Source organism: Rhinopithecus roxellana, chromosome 4 (assembly GCF_007565055.1).
Source record: "Rhinopithecus roxellana isolate Shanxi Qingling chromosome 4, ASM756505v1, whole genome shotgun sequence".
Taxonomy (NCBI): Eukaryota; Metazoa; Chordata; class Mammalia; order Primates; family Cercopithecidae; genus Rhinopithecus; species Rhinopithecus roxellana.
Genome location: NC_044552.1, coordinates 120,099,440 through 120,123,310, shown reverse-complemented (window position 1 = coordinate 120,123,310; position 23,871 = coordinate 120,099,440). Strand labels below are relative to the sequence as shown.

The 23,871-nt window shown below is 38.6% G+C and overlaps 1 protein-coding gene across 2 annotated transcripts in view; it reads left to right on the top strand.

Annotated features, from left to right (window-relative positions):
* PDE7B (phosphodiesterase 7B) overlaps window positions 1-23,871 on the top strand; it is a 344,257-nt gene that overhangs the window by 290,845 nt on the left and 29,541 nt on the right. For both annotated transcript variants that reach the window (XM_010379468.2, XM_010379467.2), the window contains 5 exons: window positions 4,007-4,158; window positions 5,743-5,806; window positions 7,827-7,922; window positions 10,704-10,804; window positions 12,250-12,381. In XM_010379468.2, coding sequence (XP_010377770.1) covers window positions 4,007-4,158; window positions 5,743-5,806; window positions 7,827-7,922; window positions 10,704-10,804; window positions 12,250-12,381 — 545 coding nt within the window. The remainder of the gene's footprint in view (window positions 1-4,006; window positions 4,159-5,742; window positions 5,807-7,826; window positions 7,923-10,703; window positions 10,805-12,249; window positions 12,382-23,871) is intronic.

The window sequence follows — 23,871 nt, the reverse complement described above, 5'->3', positions numbered from 1 at the left end:
AGTCTATTTTTTTAATTCAAAAAAAAAAAAAAGCAAGACAGGCTAGACTAGAGTGAGGAATGAGGCACTAGCCTTACTTAAAATTTAGGGGAATACCAAATAACACAGTGATCAAGATGTATCATATCTTAATGTAATCTTTTTAAAAATCAAAATTAAAACCAAAAACAGTCATGAGAAACAATATAACAAAAATTTAAACAAAGATCCAAAGAGGTCCGCATTCTGTCATGTTGCCGAACTAATATTACTATTATTCGTTTGACTCTAGGTGAAAAAAATAGGTAAGGAATCTTGCTGTTTTCTTCTTCATTATAAAGATAAAAACAGATCTAAACTTAATATCTCCAGCTCATGGCATCATTAGTTTAGTAATATTTTAGTCAAAATTACTGAATAGTAACCATTATTTCCTACCATCTACACTTACGATATGTCACTTAATTTCAATGTCATTATCTTAACTATGAATCTTCCTAAAGTACTACACTACTTGGAAAACTAAAGGGAAGTTTAAGAAGTAATCCATTTCAATTTGCTATGTTTGTGGCATATTTCCATCATTCAGGGTTATTTTACTTGCTTCTGAGTTTATTATATAAATATAGATATACCTCAGCTACATAAGACATTTTCTTTTAGTATTTTGGGATGGGGGAATTTTTATAGAATATGAAAAAAAGGAAAAGATCATCTATAGATATTTTCTTTTAGATTTTCCTTATACATAACATAGGAATAATTTATTTATTAATTGATTTCATTCTATATAGAGCTATCACTACATTTCTTTACTTTCCTATGTAGCAAAACTCCTTAAAAGAGTGGTCTACACTTGATATTGTTTCAAACTTCTTCACATTGTCTCTCTTCTTAACCTTTTCATCATAAAATAACTTCAATTTATCAAAAATCTGCAAGAATACTCATATATTCTTTCTCCATATGCACCATTTGTTATATTTTGCAATCTTTGCCTTGCTGCGATACATTTTTTTCTTAACACTTTATTGTACATATGCCACTTTATCACTAAATATTTCAGCATGTATTTTCTAACAATGAAAGCATTCTTTTGTAACCACACTTCAATTATCATTCAAATAATGTGTTTGGGGTATTTCTGGACAATCACTGTGATGTCAACACTCGAGTTTTAAAAGGCACATGTGAAATGAGTATTAAAATATTTATAAATATGAATGTCTCATGCATAAATCCGTATCCAAAATTATCCTAATAATGTCATTTATGAAATTTTTTTCTGATACAGAATCCAGTTAAGGGTCATGCATTGCATTTAGTGCACTGTCTCTGGTATTCATTATTATGAAACAATTCCTAAAGCTGTCTTTGTCTTTCATGATATCGACATTTTTTAAGAGCGCACAGGCTGATTGTTTTGTGGAGTGTCCTTCAACAATTTTGTCTAATGTTTCCTCTTTATTAGAATCAGATGTGCATTTGGAGCAGGAACACAATATGTGTGAGGTTGTATCCTCAGTGCATTACATTAGGAAGAGCATGATGTCAGTTTCTGGTGGCATTAACTTGGATTACTTAGGGAAGATGATGCCCCCTCTACATTTTTCCACTAAAAAACTACCCATGTTTTTCTTCTCCAATATTAATAAGTCTTCTGTGGGTAAATGCTTTGATATTGGGTAATTACCCCATTGCTTTTTAAACTTTTCACTTAATAATTTTAGTATCCATTAATGATTCTGCCTGAATCAGTCATTACCATATTGGCTGCAAAATGGTAATTTTCCAACTATTATTTCTTCTACATTTATCAGTTGGCACATTCTACAAAAAAGAGATTTCACTTCTCCTTATTTACTTACTTACCTTATCACCAGTATGAACTCATTGGTTCTTACTTCAGCCAATGGTTTACAATCCATTCTTTTGTTATTCATTTTGAGGCTCAAATTTCCCATATTTTCTCAGAGAGACCCCTTGATGTTGTCAATTCTGTCATTTTTAAATGATTCCATCTTTTTTTTTTAGCTCCCTCTTATTTTCTAGTATAACAAGATGCTACAGTTCATCTGGTACATTTTCCATCCCTGCCCTAGAATTGGCCATTTCACCAAGATAAATCTGGTCCCTATTAGCAAAAAGTCATATTTTAAAACCACAGTTTGGGTGCTAGGTGTGCTCATTGCTACCAGAGTGTTGCTGCTTCTAGGCACACAATAAAATGTACTCAAGTACTGCGTATAGTTCATGGCCAACTCTCAGTCTTCAAGGTACCTGGCCCATTAGCAGCATTTAATTTTGATGATCACATCTTCCTACTGGCAATACAATCTTCATGAAGCTTCTAGGAAATGATGTTCTCTTGGCTTTCCTCTGTCCTCATGGGATACTCCTTCCCAGTCCTCTTTAATTTGCCCTACTTTTCTCTAAACCCATCTAAAGTCAAGGTAGAGTCTAGAACTCAGACTTTGATCCTTTTCTTGTCCGTATCTATACTTACTCCCTAGGTAATCTCATCTGACAACTCTCAAGTTTTTATCTCAAGTCCAGTCTTCTCCTGCAAGCTCTGGATTTTATGTCCATTTATTTCTACTTAGCATCCTCACCTGCATCTCTGATAGATGTCTAGATACAACATGTGTAAAATCGAACCACTCCAGACCTGGTCCACCTATAGCTTGCCCTTGAATTATGCCTTTGCATGCATAATGCAGCCTAAATAACAAACTGAATTTGGTCACTCACTGCCATCAGGGAGCACCATTGTTTCCTCTGCCCCTGCCATCTGTTGTGATTTTTGAGTTCCATAGAGGAAAGGGGGAGATAGGGGAAGGCAGGACAGAAGCCAAAATTACTTTACATATGAGCTGTACATTTCCTACTAGACTATTAAATTGACTCTACATTCAAAATTGGCAGCAGACGTCACTAATGTGGCCCTAGAGTGATTCATATAATTTCAGCTGAGATAAGAAATATCTTGACAGACATTCAAATAATGTGTTTGGGGTATTTCTGGACAGTCACTGTGATGTCAACACTCAAGTTTTGAAAGGCACATGTGAAGTGAGTATTAAAATATCTCTACTGGTAAGATTAGATTTTTATGGCAACCAGTAAGACAGAATACACCATTAGAAAGTAAACACTCTCTGCTTCTTGTCAGGGGCATCCAGGTTACTTTTTGTGCTAAGATTATTGGGTCCTTTGCCAGTGATGTTCCTGGGATATTAGGAACTATTTCCTCACATGTAAACTGGTATATTCACAACCCTTCTAATTCAGGTGGAAAACATCATACAAGTGAGAGTGTGGGATGAGAACTTGGTCTAAATGTTTGAGTCTCAGTTCCGCTATAGTAGAAAAAGAATAACTGCTCATTTCAAATGCATGCAGAAGTGTGTGAATTTCACTAAGCATACCAGCATCATTAACAAGAAAATGAAAGTATTAATTCATATATTTCATGGTCTTCCAAAATTACATTCTGAAACACGTTGACATTTTAGTAAATGTAATGCATAAGAAATATAGTTAGGTCTGGTGCAGTGACTCTCTCCTATAATCCCAGCACTTTGGGAGGCCAAGGTGGGCGAATAGCTTGAGCTCAGGAGTTCAAGATGAGCCTGGGCAACATGGCAAAAACTTGTCTCTACAACAAATGTAAAAATTAGCTAGGCATGGTGGTACATGCCTGTAGTCCCATCTACTCGGGAGGCTGAGGTGGGAGGATCGCTTGAGCCCAGGAGTCAGAGGTTGAAGTGAGCCAAGATTGTACCACTGCACTCCAAACTGGATGACAGTGTGAGACCCTGACTCAAAAAATAAGTAAAACATTTAAAAAATATATCAGGTGTGTTCATGAAGCATTTCAAATGTAGAATTCAATAGACTATATTTTTAAAAGTATAGAAAGCATCCTCTAAATTTCTCTCCTTTTAATACATTATATTTTTACAGAGTGGAGCAAGTTGGCTCTCTTTTAAACATATAAATTTCTTGACTTGATGACTTTCCACAGATACAACATACTCAGGGGAGATTGGCACCAAGAAAAAGGTGAAAAGACTATTAAGCTTTCAAAGATACTTCCATGCATCAAGGCTGCTTCGTGGAATTATACCACAAGCCCCTCTCCACCTGCTGGATGAAGACTACCTTGGACAAGCAAGGGTAAGCTGACTGCCCCTGTCTCCTCACAGCAGGCCAGTGGCCAACAGTATGTGCCTCAGCCGATAGCACTGGTGTTGGAGTCCTACTCTGCCTCTTGAGGAGCCCTGTGACCCTGAGCTCATTATTCCATACATCTGGACTTATTCCTCTAATAGCAAATGAAATTAACAGAAACATCCCCCTTATGAGGTGCACGAAGTAAATCACGTTTATATGCTTAATATACCCATGCCTAACTAGCCATTTTCATTTTTATAAAGGTACAAAATATATTTGCATGATAGTAAGTAAAGCAAAATTTTGGACTGGCAGATTACTAATGAAGGGATAACTAAAGTTTTTAATTCATTAAATTAGCTCATTGTAATAGCTACACTAAAAATAACCCAATCATCATCAACTCTTAATTCTACTTTAGGCTGTTGATGCACTGCATTTTCCTTTTCATAATTTTTAATTCATTTGAATAAATCTTAATAACTCTACAATTACTTTTGTAATACATTGATCTGACTGACGGTGGAAATTAATGTGTGACAATCTGCAAAAAGTGTTCAGGTTATGTCTACCCCAAACTGCCAAAGGAATTTAAATTTCAGCAATAAATGCCCCAGTTTAAACAGAAGTCAAAGATAGATTTTATAGCTTGCATGCTAAGTGATATTATACTATTTATATACTATTATGAAATATATACCACTGGCAAAGCACAGTGCCTCATGCCTGTAAATCCCAGTACCTTGAGAGGGTGAGGCAGGAGGATTGCTTAAGCTCAGGAGGTTAAGGCTTCAGTGAGGTATGATGATGCTACCGTACTCCAGCCTGGGGAACAGAGTGAGACCAGGTCTCAAAAAGAAAGAAAAAGAAAGAAAAGAAAGAAAGAAGGATGGAAGGAAAGAAAAAAGAAAAGAAAAGAGAGAGGAAGAAGGGAGGGAGGGAAGGAGGAAGCAAGCAAGGAAGGAAGGAAGGCAGGAAGGCAGGCAGGCAGGCAACTAATATAGGCCATTAGAAAATGAACAGCAAGTAATGTCAAAAGAGCTAATTCCCAATATTAGGCCTCCAAAAGGATAAAAAAATCATTCCTAACAACTTAAGGTCTGATATTGGGCAATTTTTGAATGTTTGCTTGTTTGTTTGCTTATGAGAGGAGAACAGGCCTAAGCTTCCCCAGCCCTGGAATATCACTGACAGAACACTCTTGGTGGTGTCTCTCCTCTAAGTAGCCACCTTTCAAGAAAGGTGGTGTGAGATGTGGAAAGGACAGAGGGCTGGAAGTCCAGCTATCAGAGGCCAAGTCCTGGGGCTGCCTTTAATATTGTGTGAGTTAGGTAAAAGTCTCACACAATCTAAACCTCAAAAATAACCTAATATCCCTTCATTTTTCTGATGTGTTGTGAGGGTATTTTTGTGTCACGCCGGGGCATTTGGATTTTATTGTAGGACATAGGAAAAACATTCAATTGTACTAGATGATATTATGCGAGGATTTTCAACTTTTTAATTGTTTAATCCACTGTATCTCAAGTAAATGTTTGGGTCTCCAATGTGATTCATTTGCGTGCTGTTTGTTGTTTGCCTTTTCAGCATATGCTCTCCAAAGTGGGAATGTGGGATTTTGACATTTTCTTGTTTGATCGCTTGACAAATGGTAAGTTACCCAAAAGAATTCTCACTAAAATATATACCATAAAGTGGGATTAATTTCATGAAAAACAAAATTTATTTTTAAACATTGCTATTCCTTTTTCCTTCTTTCCCCATTTTCATAAATTTACAGCTACTGAAGGAGGACCTGGGTAAGGGAAAATCAACTCAAATGAAGAATAAGGACTGAATTTGACCTTAGAATCTTAAGACAGTTTCCTTGTGATCTTGATCATCCCAAAGGAATTTTAGAAACCACAGATTAGATTCTTTTCTTGCAGAATATTTTGGCCACATCCAAAAGTAGGGAGTTCATTGTTAGTTGATGACAACTAGAAACAAAAGTATATCTGATCAGCCCTGACTTTTACAGGGCAGGGTGCTTGTGCAGTTTTATTAAGTGAGCTAAGTCTGCCCTGTTGTGGGTATTGCTCAAATATGTTTGACATCATCAGAAGAAAACAATTGCTGAGGAAAGAATATAAAAGCTTAGGCTGCAGCCAAAGGGAAAAGTAAACAGCCTCATTGGTGTCACTTCTTAAGTTTTTGTGCCTATAAAGACCTTCCTTAAGAAAATAATAAAAAAATCTATTATATTTTTATCTGGCCATTAAACAAAGGCTGATGACTTTGAGGGCCAATGAAAGACATCACATTTAATGCTGATGTTGGTAGGCCTCATCATTTGCTAGACTTGTGCTTTAAGTCATTATATATGGTTTTCTCATCATTCTATTACTTGGCAAACAATATGCAGTTGAGAGAAATATAGCCTAAGACCATGAAATAGACCTTTACACTGTGGAAAGCAAACTAGATCATGGAGAGATGAATCCCATAATTTTGCATGTCATTTTGCTCAAATCAACTGAGAAATGGGTACTGGTAAACTAAGTTACCTGTGAACAAAAGAACTTGTTAAATGGTGTTTGTTTGAAAGAGAATATAATCATGACTCTCATAGACATATGAAATGACCACATGTCAGAGATTTTCAACTCAATTAGAGATCCAGTAAGATGCTACAACTAGTTCAAAGGAGAAGTCAAAGAGCCTCACATGTATACGAAGTATATACCACATATATCTAAGAAATGCTGAAATTGATTTATAAGTAGATACAAAATCAAGAGGGGGAAATAAATTGTATTTCCACCTAACCGATTTCATCTCCCATATGTTTTCTTCCAGAGTTTCAGGTCTTACGTATAAGTTTTAAATTCATTTAGTGTTGATTTTTGTATATGGTGAAAGATGAGGATCTAATTTCATTCTTCTGCATGTGGATATCCAGCTTTCCCAGCACCATTTATTGAAGAGACTGTCCTTTCCCCAATGTGTTTTTGGTGCCTTTGTCAAACATTAGTTGGCTACAGAAGCATGAATTTATTTCTGGGTTCTCTGTTCTGTTCCATTGGCTTCATTGTCTGTGCTTTTAAAATTCAAAATCATTATTCCTAAATAAACAATATTTCTTGAATGCTTACAAGTCATTACAGCTTCAATTTTGCATCTCTGCTGACTTGAATTCTAAAATAGCTCATAGTCAGATCTCCTCTTGAGTGATTTTCCATAGGAAGAAGAATAGGCTATGATTATTAAGCAATATGGTGGTTTAGATACAACTGTAAATGGAATCGTCAATTGGAAGTGACTTACGAAATATTTCAAGTGGCCATAAGCTGTGTCTTTAAAAAAAATACACATATACACGTGTGTGTGTGTGTGTATGTGTGTGTGTATGTGTATGTATCCCTGACACCCTAATAAGCAGATTCCTTCTAACTCTTAATGTCTTCATTGCCTTTGGTGAAGGGAGAAGGTCTGAGCTAATTTTACTTGTACAATAAGAAAAAACCTAGGATCAGATCATAGTAATAATATGCTCTATACTTGAATAATTTCACATCTAAAGGGAAAAAAATTCTATCAAAGAAACTGTATTACAGAGATTTTGGATCTTATTGTCAATCTTGATATTTTAGTGATGGTCAAAATGAGTTAAAGTAAGTGTTTTCCTACAGGGAACAGCCTGGTAACACTGCTGTGCCACCTCTTCAATTCCCATGGACTTATTCACCATTTCAAGTTAGATATGGTGACCTTACACCGATTTTTAGGTAAGTCCTTGTTTTCACATTTCTAGCCCCATGCTCTTGAATAATGGCAATGCATAATACTCTTTAAAGTGGTAAGAACCATAGGATGATAGATGAAGACCTCCAATTAATCTTAAATGATCTCATCTTACTTTTAAAATATGGCTTGTTCATCCTAAATCATTTAAAAAGTGTTTGATCCCAAACAACTTGGGGGTTAGGGGTGCTGACCCCCTGTGTAGTCAAAAATCTGTATATAGCTTTTGAATGGAAGCCTTACCAATAACCAACAGTTAATTAACACATACTTTGTATGTTCTATGTATTATTTACTGTATTCTTACAATAAAGTAAGATAGAGAAAAGAAACTGTTATTTTAAAAATTATGGGGAATCCCAACACTTTGGGAGGAGAGCAGATCACAAGGTCAGGAGTTCGAGAACAGCCTGGCCAACACAGTGAAACCCTGTCTCTACTAAAAATACAAAAAAAAAAAAAAAATTTAGCCAGGCTTGGTGGCAGGTGCCTATAATCCCAGCTACTTGGGAGGCTGAGGCAGGGAGAATCGCTTGAACCCGGGAGGTGGAGGTTGCAGTGAGCTGAGATCCTGCCACTGCACTCCAGCCTGGGCGACAGAGCAAGACTCTGTCCTAAAATAAATAAATAAATAAATAAATAAATAAATAAATAAATAAATAAATAACAAGGAAGAGAAAATGTATTGACTATTCATCAAGTGGATGTGGATCATCATAAAGCTCTTCATCCTCATCATCTTCACACTGAGTAGGCAAAGGAAGAAGAGGAAGAGGAGTGGTTGGTCTTGTCTCAGGGGTGGCAGAGGAAGAAAAAATCTAGTACAAGTGGACTCACATGGTTTAAACCCATGTTCTCAAGGGTCAAGTGTAGTTATGTTTATAATAAATTATATGTAAAGAAAATCATCAGGAACATATCATTTTCAAAGAAGATACTGGTCTGCTGACATATTAACAAACCTCCAGCAGCATGTGCCTCAAATAATTCTAATCAGGACATGAGTTATTGAAAATTTTCAATAGGCTTTTTAAAAAATAATAACTACCATTTGTGTAGTGCCCACGATAAGCAGAGTACTTTTGGCAAGTTATTTCTAACCATTTAAACAAATCTGCAAGTAGGATGTTATTATCACCATTTGTCCCATAGTTTAGGAGAGGTACAAAGAGGCTTCATTACTTGCCCAAGGCCAACAGCTAGTAAGTGGCAGAATATGAGTCCAAGCCTAGCTCTGTTGACTTGGGAGTCCACCATCTTTCCACTCAACTCCATCATTACTCTGTATCAAAAGGCAGCCTCAGTTCTTATTTAAATTTGTGCGTATTATTATTTATCTGCCAGTGAATTTTTCAGGGCACATTTCTAATCACCAAATGACTTTCCTCCGCCATTTAGCATGTTTCTGGCTTCTTTTTGACTTGCCACATGGCTGTACTTTGATTTTGGAAGCTGACTTAATGCCATCAGAAGAAAATAACAGGCGTGACAATAATAACACGAGCCACACCCAGGTTTCTATGGTGCTTGCATCTGCTGGAAGCTCTTCCAAGGACTTGCATATGTTAGTAAACACATTTAATCCTTACTCCACTTTGAGCTCAGAGTTATTGCTATCCCCATTTTACAGAGGAGGAAACTGGGGGAACTTGCAGCTAAGTAACTTGCCCAATACAGACATTAAAGTGATAGTGGGTTTAAATATAATTGTAAAATATACCTGCTGAATATAAGGTATGTGCAACACAACAGAAATATTTGAAACCAGTCACAACATGGCTCATTTCCAGAAATCCAAATAACCTCAAGCTGATTGTATTTTAATTGATGGAGCAAAGTAATGGCCATGCATAGGGCCAAATAATTTTGATTTGTCCAAAAAGGGAGATACAGATATAGATACTTTGGACATGTGTACCTACCCATAAAATACGTAAAGAACACAAAGACTTGACAACAGAATTAATACCGTAATCCAGAGCCAGATTCATAGCAATGGACTGAGAGAATCTGGCTGTACTTGCAAATCAGGACACTCTATACACACTGAATATATTGCATCCTAAGCATCGCCTTGGTTATGAGCTGAAGCAGGCTAGTGTCTTCCATAAATAGCAAACCAAAATTGCCTTGTCTGTGTCTCTACTTGGTTCCAAGAGCACTCTAAGCCTTGCATTAGATTGCAGGAGCATGAAAGATGATACTCTAACTTGAAAAAGGTAGAAATAAATGCAAGGAGTCCACAGTTGGATCAAGGCAGTACTCTGAATCTCTGCCCTAAGAGCCCCTGATTTGCTTTCATTGGTATTTGTTATTCAAGTGTTAAACCAGTCTTTGGATATCAGTATTCTGATGCTACTAGGGCTCTTTGAGGGAAACCTCATTTGTGGCATATTATTTATAAATGGCAGAAACTCAAACTATCGTGTGAGATAAAGTTGTCCTTTTCCTACATATTTATTTTTCCTATGAATGACAGCCTTTATGAAAGTCAGAAAGGTGGGATTTACAAAGGAGGTGAGAAATCCCAAGGCTTCACAAATCCTTTTGGCCTTTCTCCTCTCTGCTGTCCATCTCTGCTCTCTGCTAAAAACAGCCTAGCAGAACTGCCAAGCTTGCAAAGCACGTTTATTTTTAAAGCATCTCTATGCTGCACATTTTGGAGGCACTGATATTTTTAAGCAAAAAGCACCCACAGTAAGTCTAAGCTAGTATACCACTCCTATTTGGGTTTTAGTTGATTGAGTTATCTGTTTACCTCCCAGTCATGGTTCAAGAAGATTACCACAGCCAAAACCCGTACCACAATGCTGTTCACGCAGCTGATGTCACCCAGGCCATGCACTGCTACCTGAAAGAGCCAAAGGTAAGACGACCCAGCTGCCTCCTCAGCCACCTGGAAATGCCAAGGAAAGTACCTGCTGGGCCCAAGTTACCCAACATATCTGAGTAACTATGTTATGTGTCATTAACAATGTGAACACAAATTATGGATATTAAGGTTCCAGTATCAGCTCTGAAAATCTTACAATGTTCATGAAAAAGAATGGGACTCATCTGAGGTTTACTTTCACATTTTGTATATTTTTGAGGCTGCATTAGGACAAAAATAACTTCCTCTCTATGGCAAGCTACATCTTAGGTATCTTCAACAGTACATAGAACTAGCTCCGTGCCTTAGATCTTTGCCACAAACAGCACCAGCATTGAACTTTGCTGGGAAAAGTCTCCTACTGCATGAGTTTTGATCAACAAATGGAATCAAAGCTCCTCAAGTCTGATGTTCTATTTCCTACTGAGCCAACTGGATATCCTGATTCAGGGCCCAAGAAAACTTGTGAATGTCAAAGACCTCTTAGCAAGCATGTTCTCATGCAATAAACCAATACAAAGTTAAAAATTAAAAACATCATAATAATGCTCAATACTCAACATTCAGGCAGTGCTTAGCTGTATCAAGTCTGTTGGTACAAGGTACAGGATGAGTTTTCTTAAGGTTTCTGGAAAATTATATTCTAAGACTGTTGAGTTCAATCTGTTTTTAACATCCCCCTACACACGTGGATGCTTTGACAGTAATCACTGAATGTTCAGATGTCAAGCAGGCACTCTCAGGGCAAAGCTGGGTGGGTGCCTCATCCCTGCAACATATCCCAAGGACATTAATGGCTCTGTTTTTTAATTTCCAAGTAGTCTAAGCATTGCAATATGTCATACAGTTGTATTTTTAAAGTTAGTATTGGATTCCCATGTCTCTGCTTATTTTCCTAGCTAACCAGAAAATCACAGATTCTCATACATTCTCCCACTATTTATTACACATTGAAAAAAATGCGGATCTTACAAGTCAGCCCACTTCTTTCCAAGTGGCAAAGATATATTAGAGAGTTGAAATACACAAATGATTTTTTATTAGGTCCATCACATGACTTCAACTTTTTTCTTCATTTACACATTTCTCTAGGAGCAAGGCTGATTTTAGGCCCTATCTTTTCCCTATCCACCCAACAGCAGTATTGCCAACAAGCAATGCCACCACCACAACAAAACAAAACAGAGTGGAATAGGAAGAAGGGGATACCAGAATGATCTACACAATTTGAGTTTACCCAATTATTTTCCACACAGTCCTTTCCTTTTTGCCTGTGATTTCCTGTGACTGTCACCTCATTTAATGCTTCAAAGGGTAAAGGTCTGGCTGATAGGCTTAAACAATGCCATGATGATTCATTGTGTTTGATTTAGCCAAAATGATTATGAGCTTATTTGTGAAAACATACCAGTCAATCTCCCAGTTTGTTTTTTTAACAGCTCGCCAGCTTCCTCACACCTCTGGACATCATGCTTGGACTGCTGGCTGCAGCAGCACACGATGTGGACCACCCAGGGGTGAACCAGCCATTTTTGATAAAAACTAACCACCATCTTGCCAACCTATATCAGGTAAGGGAGCCCAACCTGGGGCCAGACACAGTATGGTCAATTGCCTTAGACCTGGTGCTCAAGCCCAAATCTTGCCCATGGAGAAAGTCTTCTTTTAGGGTTAGCCTCAGTGATGGAGACCACATCCAAAGAGCATGGGTTTGAAATAGGCCCAGCATATCCTGCAAGAGAGATTAAATTAATTTACAAGGATATCCAAGGAATTCAATTTGCTCCAAAGCAGGTTTGAAATTGTCTTAAGTTGAACAGGATCCTTGAGCCTCCCCTCTCATGGTCTGAGAATATCTGTCTCCATGGAGACTATCTTGTACATAATGGCCAGTTAAAGCCAGTTCCTGCAGGACTGCCATGGATATTTCTGAGGTGCAACCCTAATTCAGACTTGACTCTGGGGCCATTTCTGAACTGTGTTGGCCTCTGAGTCAGAGATATGTTATTAAAGACAATAGGCATACTTCATTGTTATAAAATAGTTGAGCAATATGAGAAGGTTGGCCTCAAGAATTCTTCTCTACAATATTGTTTCAGATATTAAGCCCTAGATCGTAAATGAGTTACTTCTAGAATTTTCAATGTGGTTCTTTGAACACCTTCAGCTGTCATTAACAAAATCATTTCACACAAGAGATTCATTGATATCAGTTTTAGTGGATCTTTTGGAAAAAAAAAAAAAAAAAAGAGTGCTGAAAGAAATCCTGGCAGATGCCTATAAAACAGCTGCATTAAACAAGATTTTGCAACTTGAGGATGCATTTTTTTTCAATAAAGTACAATTGGAACATGAAAAGAAGCCTTTCTCCATCCAGTTGATTAGCTTCGGGCACAGATAGGAAACAGGTTTCCAAGACATATATGTTTACCTAGCATATACTTCAATTCTGAGCTCCCTTGAGCTGCCAGCCAGCACCTAGAGCTGGGATAGATATGGCCACGTAGAGGAGACAGGATAATAGAACCAAAAAAGCCTTCTGATGATGACCTAAAAAACTAAACAAAGATTTAAAAAAAGCTAAAACTTAATTTTCTAAACCATCTCAGCAGCAAAATGTATTGCTTGAGAAAAGACACAGATATTTAACTAGGGAAAAAATGAATGATTATCGTGAAAACCCCCAAAACAAGTTTTTTCTTCCTGTCAATTTTGACTTTTTCAAATGTCATTTATTAAACAAAGAAAATCAGTCAACAAGGTTGGCTACTCAGTCCATTAACATATAATGTAAATGCTTACATGATTCTAATTTCCCATCATCAAATAAATCCTACCAATGATGTTTCAGAGAGTAACTACTGCTATTGACTGATTTGTACATAAAAACCAAGGTCATAAAACTACACTTTCACATGTAATATATGAAGAACATGTAGCAAGTTCTCATTTAGAGAGGAATTCAGAAAGAAATATGCTAAATATTAAAGAAAGACATAAAAACAAGAAAATAAGTGTAGAATTTCATTAGTAAGCGAAGAATTACATGCTCACTGATGATTAACAAAAATTGATTCTCAGAAATACCCCAATCTATCTGATTCAGATACCAAAGATTTTCTCGGAAAAATTGATTTTTTTCTCAAACTTTTGAAGTGAAGATAGTTTTTAATAACATTTATTTTTAATAACATTTATTTTTTTTTTTTTTTACTTTTTTTGAGATGGAGTCTTGCTCTGTCACCCAGGCTGGAGTACAGTGGCTCGGTCTCAGCTCACTGCAACTTCTGCCTCCTGGGTTCAAGCGATTCTCCTGCCTCAGCCTCCTGAGTAGCTGGGATTACAGGTGCCCACCACCATGCCTGGCTAATTTTTGTGTTTTTAGTAGAGACGGGCTTTCGCCATGTTGGCCAGGCTGGTCTCTAACTCCTCACCTCAGGTGATCCACCTGCCTTGGCCTCCCCAGGTGGTAGGATTACAAGCATGAGCCACCACGCCTGGCCTATTTTCATCTTTTTATTAAAAATGAACATTCTAATACAACCAAGTTCTACAGGCCTTTTCAATGCAACATATAGTCACATATTTTTAATCAGCAATATAAACTTACTGCATATATTGCAATATATGGCTGATTATCCAAGTCCTAGAAGTTCAAAGATGAATGAAACACAATCTCTGCCCTCAAACATTTGTTCAAACTCAGATGCTCAAAATGAGCAAAATCCAAGCAAACTTAATCCCAGTTTGAAAGAGGCTTGAGGGATTAGTTCATGTTGATACAATTGTTTTATTAAAATATTTAAAGAGTAAGTACTTGTGCTGTTCTTTGTATTCAAAGACGTTACTAGAATAAAGTGAGCTACTGGTTTGGTTCCCCCCCACCCCTCCAGCAGTAAATTTATTCTCTAATTCTCTGGCCTTGTCCCTGTAAGGAAAGAGAAGAGAGAAGGATCCATGTATATGTCTTTGTGTGTGTGTGTTTCTGTGTGTGTGTTTTCAGAAACAGGGTCTTGCTTTCTCACCCAGGCTGGAGTGCAGTAGTGCGATCACAGCTCACTGCAGCCTGGAATTCCTGGGCTCAAGCAATCCCTCCACCTCAGCCTCCCTAGTAGCTGGGACTACAGACACCTGCCGCCACACCTAATTCTGTTTTTTGTAGGGACAGGGTCTCACTATGTTGCCCAGGCTAGTTTCGAACTCCTGGCCTCAAGTGATCATCCCACCTCAGCCTACCAAAACATTAGGATTACTGTCATGAGCCACCTGGGACTACAGGCCTGTGTTACCATGCCCAACCAAGAAGGATCTCTTTGATTATGACTAGGGAGAAATTGAGGTATAGGTCTAGGGACCACATTCAGGACACTATATCAGTTACTGTTCAACTGGTCTTAGGATCTCTTGGAGGCTGTAGATCCATGTCTTTTAAGATTTCAGGACAAAGTTAAAGGCAAGGCAGTATCACATAGCACCATACAGATATCTTCAGTGTTCTACAGCTGGCTAGAATACAAGCTGAAACTTTTCTTAGCCAAATTGGTACTTGTAAATACTGAAAGTAAAAATTGTTTAAAAGGACTTGAAAATAATAGGAAATTTCAATTTTGTCAAAAACTTATGATCCCTTATTTTTGGCTATATACCATCACTATTAACTATACTAAGGAACATCAAAAAGATGAAAAAAATTTCTTTCAAAAAGTTCAGTTCAACAAACTATTGAACTAACCTTTATTCAACACTTACTATGACCCAAACACTGTGCCAAATGCCTTTGATGTCATATATTATTAATCTTCACAATAGCCCAGTGGCTATTGATACTTGGGAAATGTAAGTGTTTTTCCTGAAAATAAACAGATAATAGTAGAACTGGAATTAGAACTCAACCTTTTGGTTTCCAGAGCCAAAGTGCCTAAGAACTATGCATACTGCCTCTGAAATTCATACTGATCACCTACCGTGTGCAAGAAACCAACAGCTCTCCTACAATCCTCCTATCGTAGTGAGGCAGACAAGAGGGTTCTAGAAAAGTGATCAAGGCCAGGCGCAGTGGCTCACACCTGTTATCCCAGCACTTTGGGAGGCTGAGGCAGGGGGATCACTTGAGGTCAGTAGTTGGACAGCCTGGCCAACACGGTGAAACCCCATCTCTACTAAAAATACAAAAATTAGCTGGGCGTGGTGGCACATGCTTTTAATCTCAGCTACTTGGGAGACTGAGGCAGGAGAATCACTTGAACTTGGGAGGCGGAGGTTGAAGTGAGCCAATATGGCACCACTGCACTCCAGCCTGGGCAACAGAGGGAGACTCTGTCTTGAAAAAAAAAAAAAAAAAAAAAAAAAAGAAGAGAAAAGAAAAGTGATCTAAAGTGTGAGAGGCTTAATAGATACTTTAAAGTATTTAGCTACAAATGAATGTGATGGGAAGACAGGGGAAAGAGAAACTGATTCTGTAGATAGTTTCAGGGGGAAAATAAAGAGCATAGAAAAAGAATGCTATAAATTGGGCTTTAGAAAGTTTGAGTAGACCAGGCGTGGTGGCTCACGCCTGTAATCCCAGCACATTGGGAGGCCAAGGCAGGCGGATCACAAGGTCAGGAGATTGAGACCATCCTGGCTAACACGGTGAAACCCGGTCTCTACTAAAAATACAAAACATTAGCCAGGCGTGGTGGCGGCCTCCTGTAGTCCCAGCTACTTGGGAGGCTGAGGCAGGAGAATGGTGTGAACCCAGGAGGCAGAGCTTGCAGTGAGCCGAGATCGTGCCACTGCACTCCAGCCTGGGCAACAGAGCGAGACTCCATCTCAAAAACAAAAAAAGTGTAACATTTTTAATAGCTGAGATGAAAATAGGGCATTGGAGGCAGGACGAGCTGATGTACTTTTAGGATTAAATTCCACAACTCCAGAATAACTGCAAATGGAATGTCTGGTGGCCTTTAGCTGAGTATGGTCCTGCCATCTACAGCCCCATCTCTGATCAGTGTCTTGTGCATATCATGATTCCGTGCCCATGCTCTCTTTTGTAGTAACTTCAGATTAGTTGGACAGGACATGACCTGGATCAAGAAATCTTTACTCCGCATTATGTTATAGATGAGGAACTGGCACAAATCTTCAAGTTTTCAACATCAAAGGGAAAAAATAACGTTACATAATATGTAAGCTGAGCAAAACCATTAACAACACGTGGTATTTTAAAATCTTTGGAAATGTAGCCTTTTAGCCTCTCAAGGGCCTGTTTGCTGAGATACAAATGGGCTTTCGGGGAGCTATTTGCAAATTTTCACAGGATGTCTGTATGAGCATTTGTCTATAACTTACTCTCATCAAATTTTAAAATGACTTGCAGATTCTGAAAATGTTAAGAACCATGGTAATGAATGAAAAATATATATGTACATATATACACAAAAATTATGCATGCACACATGCACATTTGGTCAACAAGAATACTGTAGAGAGGATGTGCCAGGAATTATGTGGCTTGGGGAACACCCTGTGCGTGACTTTGCTACAATCCAGACTTATTATAAATGAGATAAAATGGAAAAGGGCTTCCTCTCCCTCCTTCTGTTGGCTGTGCTCTTTTAGTTCTAATAAATAAGAAGATCATTGCATGACATCCAGCCTGTTATTCTGCCCTGAGATAAAGAGAGAGAAGGGCAGCTGGACTGAAGGCCAGATCAGAGGGCTCCCTCCCATGGTCTGTTCTCTGGGCCGGACTCACTCACTGAACTGCCAACCAAGTTCAACTTGAAGGCACTGAAGGCACTTCCACTTGGCACCTCTCTCATCAGACTGGAAGCAGTCCAGGTGTCCAGGATGGACTGGGAGGAAAAACAGCATGTGAGAAATAGAATCAAGAATTTACTTTCTGTTCCTTCACCGTCCAACCCACATACAATTTTAATGGTGGCCTCAGCAACTGTGCAAAGTAAGCATTAAGTCACATACAACATTGGTGATTATGAATTGTAAAGGAATAACTTTCAGTTCAATTTTAAATTTAACTCCTTTCGATAGAGTCCAACAACATGGACTCTATCATTTACTCATGACAGAACATCCTTAAAATAATGACTTAAAAAATTGTCCCATAAACATTTTATTTATTGCATTCTATAATGTCTTGCAGAAGTTTATAATCAATTTTCTCAGTCATTTATCACAAGCACTTAGAGGGAGGTCAGCATTTTGAACCACTTTTTATTCTTAACGAGTCTGAATCACAGACATGAAGTTGACCTAGCCAGGAGAATATTCCTTCCACGTGGTCCTATGACCCCCCTCATCAAACAAACCTCTGCAAAGATTAACATAAGCTCACAATTTCTACAGTATGAGAGGTGTTTTTGGAAAGTAGTGTTAAAATTATAAAAGGAGCCTCAAATTTGACTTTCTGTTCCGTAAAGTTTCTGCAATCCCCAAGGCTTCTCTGCAGATAGCAATTGGTATCCCCGCTCCCTGCTCTCAGCTCAGTGTCTTGGACAGATGAAGAACAAGCAAGAGAAAGACGTCTTCAAACAGTCATTAAACAAGGCAGTGCTATCGTTTCTTCAAGGGCCAAGGTCTTGTTTAGGGCTCAACCAGCTTCTATTCCACTGAGACCTCCTAGGCTGGGGCTCTCATAGTGTTACCAAGGAGACCACTTGGCTTGTTAGGGAAGAACTCAGCAGCCTCCATTATCTCCTAAAGTCTTTTACCTTGTTTCATGAGCAATTAAAAATGAAAATACAGACAATGTTCCTGATGTTTTTCTTTCTGTATCCTCTGGATTTAAATTGTGCAATTAACTCTGGTTCCTGTTGTACCCCAGATTCAGTTTATCATCATCATTTGAAGTATTTTAATCAAAGAAAGTGTCCAACAAATAGAGGAAAAAGCAGTTTAAATCTGCCTTGTATGATAGCAACTCTGCTCGGCCAGATTCTGTTTGCCAAATACCCTCTTGACTTAATTTGAAAACCTGTGTTGGTGGTGTATTAAAGGCCAGGTACGATACTAGCAAACAAAGGGATTGTTTTGTTTTTAGGGTGAAAAATACTTGCTAATTCAGGCACAAAGGGAAATGAAGGTTTTGCCTTAGAAGTTGGAAGGGTTTTTTTCCTTTCAAATTAAAGTTCGAATAGGTTTTGTTGTCACAAAGTTAGATGCTTACTCCTTCAACTTTAAGATGAAGATTACTCTTAAAACTGCAAGTAGGAAGAGTTTGAGCCACTAGAACACATTGTCATCAGGATAATGTGAAATTACTGAACTGATACTTCTTAAAAGTAGACAGACGTGGTACCTGATGTGGTATTCTAGAACTGGTTAGGGTTTCAAAGGATAGTAAATTGTATCCTCTCACCACAGGTTTAAATCTCCATGACTATTTCGGATGCTTTTCTTCTTTTTCTCAGTCTACTACTTTTGGTTGATATGAGTCATTGAGCCTCTGTGAAAGATGAGTCTGTAGGAGTAGAGCTGCTTCTTGCTAGGGAGGATACAGCATTCTTATCTCTGGCAATTCACTAAGAAACCCCAGTGTATACAAGTCTGCTCGCCACCCCTCGTTCAGGGCACCAGCATCATCCTCTCATCCACCTACCCTCAGCCTTGCCTGCTTTAGCCATTTTTCCACTATGAAGACAGAAGGAGTTTCCTGAAACTCAAATCTGACCACATCAATTCCTGTTTAAAACCCTACCATGCCCCAGGATTGAGTCCAAATGACTTAACACAATTTACCATCCCCGTTCTGATCTGACCCCTGCCATTCCTTCCAGCCTCACTTCCCACCATTCCCCTCCCAGGCTTCTGTGCATCGAGGCTGAACTTCCAGTTTCCCAAACATATCACTCAATCCTTTGTCCATTCAGCAGATATATATGGAGTACTGAATACATGCTAGGTGCAAGAGTATAGAAGATGAACAAAACAAATAAAAAAGTCTGCTTTATTCTAAGGGAAACAGAAAGTAAGTAAAATATGTTTTCTATTAGAAAGTGATAATTCCTAGATAAAAACAAAACAAGATATAAAGTATTCCTCTTGCTTACAGATCTTCACACCCATGCTCTTCCTTCTATTTGAATAAAATGTAGTATTTCATGGTATATTTTACTCAAATACAATATACAATAGAGTATATTGTCTGTACTCTCTGATTCCTCTCTAACTTGCTCATCCTTTTGATCTCAATTTGGACATATTTCCCTCCTGAAAGCCTTCTTTTTCTCTAAAATTCCATCTTAAAGCCCCTCCTATGTGATTTTCCAGTACTCTCTTCCTTCCCTTATAACAGTATGTATCACTCCAATCGCTATTGCCTGATTAGATGTCCACTTCCCAGACAGACACTACATTTCTGGTCACCTAACTCATTCACTGTGATATCCTCAATACCCAGAACAGTTCTGATGTCCAGGGAATATTTAATAGCTTCTCTTGCTTATTATTGCAGTCTTACTAAGAATACACAGAGAGTATACCATGCAGAAGGAGTAGCAATGATTAAAAATTCTTGGAATGATCTTCTCATTGCATCTTGGAATTGACAAATGCAAGCTGATACATGTTATTTCTTGAGTCATTTACCTAATCCTGTTGTATGTGAATGAGTAGTGGGAGGGAACCAATTGCTGTAATAATTTTAAAATTTCTTTGGATTTTACCTAAGTCTAAGGATTTCACTACAGAAGATCCTAAATCTGGCTTCTATCAGATATTGACCAAAAATTCAAATAGGGCTCTTTCTTTTAACAGTTCTTTTAACTTTTGCAGCTACTGAACTTTGGGGTATCAGTTACTCAGCACCCATTCAACAAATATTTACCTATTTAAGTGGCACTGTGCCACATACCATGGCACAGAGATGAATACGATATGCTCCCTGCCCTCAATAGCAGTCACATATGGCCACAGTTTTCACACAGGGTATGTGTGCCCTTGGGGATATGTGAAGACTTTCCAAGGGGCACACAGGCATAAACAGTGTTAACAGAATCCATTTTTAGGTCCTTAAACTGACCTACCTGGAATGTGCTTGCAGGGCAGTGAAGCCAGTTCCACTTTTCCACTTACCTTTCACAGTTACCCTATTTCCACTTTCCAAAAGACAGACAGATGTCTGACTCATTCTAAGTTATATTTTATACTGATGTGGGTATAAAAATACCAAAGGAACTGTATTAGTCCATACTCATGCTGCTATAAGGACACACCTGAGACCGGGTAATTTATCAAGGAAAGAGGTTTAATTGACCCACAGTTCCTCAGGGCTAGGGAAGCCTCAGGAAACTTACAATCATAGCAGAAGGGGAAGCAAACACGTCCTTCTTTACATGGTGGCAGGAAGAAGTGCGAGCAAAAGGGAAAAAAAAAAAACCCTTATAAAACCATCAGATGTAATGAGAACTCATGCACTATCACGAGAACAGCATGGGGGACCACCCCCATGATTCAATTACCTCCCACCAGGTCTCTCCCATCACATGTAAGGATTATGGGAACTACAATTCAAGATGAGATTTGGATAGGAACACAGCCAAACCATATCATTCTGCCCCTGGCCCCTCCCAAATCTCATGTCCTTGCATTTCAAAACATAGTCATGCCTTTCCAACATTCCCCACAGTTTTAACTCATTTCAGCATTAACCCAAAAGTCCAAGTCCATAGTCTCATCTGAGACAAAGCAAGTCCCTTTTACCTAGGAGCCTATAAAATCAAAGCAAGTTAGTTACTTTCTAGATACAATGGGGTCACAGGCATTGGGTAATTACACCCATTCCAAATGGGAGAAATTGGCCAAAACAAAAGGGCTACAGGCCCCATGCAAGTCCACCATCCAATAGGGCAGTCATTAAACCTTAAAGTTCCAAAATGATCTCCTTTGACTCCATGTCTCACATCTAGGTCACACTGATGCAACAGTTGGGCTCCCATGCCTTGGACAGCTCCATTCCTGTGGCCTTACAGGGTACAACCTCCTTCCCAGCTGCTTTCACGGGATGGCATTGAGTGTCTGTGGCTTTTCCAGGCACACAGGTGCAAGCTATAGGTGGATCTACCATTCTGGGGTCTGGAAGACAGTGGCCCTCTTCTCACAGCTCCACAAGGCAGTGCCCCAGTGGGGACTGTTGCGGGGGCTCCAATCCTACATTTCTCTTCTGCACTGCCCTAGCAGAGATTTTCCATGACGGTTCTGCCCCTACAGAAACTTATGCCTGGACATACAGGCATTTCCGTACATCCTCTGAAATCTAGGTGGAGGTTCCCAAACCTCAATTCTTGATTTCTGTGCACCCACAAGCTCAACACCATGTGGAAGCCACTAAGGCTTGGGGTTGCACCTTCTGAAGCAATGGCCTGAGCTACACCTTGGCCCCTTTTAGCCACGTCTGGAGCTGAAGCAGCTGGGATGCAGGGCACCATGTCCCAAGGCTGCAGAGAGCAGGGGAACCCTGGACCCTGGCCCAGGAAACCACTTTTACCTCCCAGGCCTCCAGGCCTGTGATGGTTCAGGCTGCCATGGAGGTCTCTGATATGCCTTGGAGACATTTTCCCCATTGTCTTGGTGATTAACATTTGACTCATGACTTATGCAAATTTCTGCAGCTGGCTTGAATCTCTCCCCAGAAAATGGGTTTTTCTATTGCATCATCAGTCTACACATTTTCCAAACTTTTATGCTCTGCTTCCCTTTGAATGCTTTGCCACTTAGAAATTTCTTCTGTCAGATACTCTAAATCATCTCTCTCAAGTTCAAAGTTCCACAGATCTCTAGAGCAGGGGCAAAATGCCACCAGTCTCTTTGCTAAAGCATAGCAAGAGTCACTTTTATTCCAGTTCCCAACAAGTTCTTCATGTTCATCTGAGACCATCTCAGCCTAGACTTTATTGTCCATATCACTATCAGCATTTTGGGCAAAGCCATGCAACAAGTCTCTAGGAAGTTCCAAACTTTCCCACATTTTTCTGTCTTCTTCTGAGCCCTCCAAACTGTTCCAACGTATGCCTGTTACCCAGTTCCAAACTTACTTCCACATTTTCAGATATCTTTATAACAGCACCCGACTCTCAGTACCATATTAGTCCATTCTCATGCTGCTATAAAGACATACCCAAGATTGGGTAATTTATAAAGGAAATAGGTTTAATTGACTCACAGTTCCACAGCGCTGGGGAGGCCTCAGGAAACTTACCATCAGAGTAGAAGGGGAGGCAAACACATCCTTCTTCACATGGTGGCAGGAAGGAGAAGTGCCGAGCAAAGGGGAAAAAGCCCCTTATAAAGCCATCAGATCTCATGGGAACTCTCTCACTGTCATGAGAACAGGTTGGGGGACCACCACTACGATTCAGTTACCTCTCACCGGGTCCCTCCCATCACATATAGGGATTATGGGAACTACAAGATGAGATTTGAATGGGGACACAGCCAAGCCATATCAAGAGCAATTAAAAATATTAAAGGAAGTCTCCTGTAACTGAGGTACGATAACTCCCCCATTCATCTCATAAACAGACATATGGCCAATAAATTATTATTCTTGAGCATAATTATTATTTCCAAATTTGCAATAAACATGTGTTTTGACCAATGAGTTACTGATAAGAGTTACACTATAAACTCAAGCTGGAAAAATATTTAGTACTTAAAGCCTGATGTTAGGAAATTTTTTTAAATCAAATTTCAATTTATAGAATTTTGTTGCAGATAAATAATAGGATGACAATAAAAGATTTTCACATATAAAATTATATTACATTAAAATAAAAATCTATGGAGAAATAGAATGAAAATATAAGCTCTAGAGGGAAAAGAATTTATTTAATAGTTCTGACTTAAATAATAAGTTAAATTATTCATGTGGGTGTTTTTCAATGGGTGCTGAATGGGCATTAAATGCTGTTATTATTAGGTTCCCTTAGACACATTTAATACCCAAAAGAGTGGTATAGTAATTTTATATTAAAGTACCAACATTCACTAATATACTTGACATTACATCTTTTATAACCACTTATACTTATGATTTTTGAACGTTATCAGCTCTGGAAAGTGTG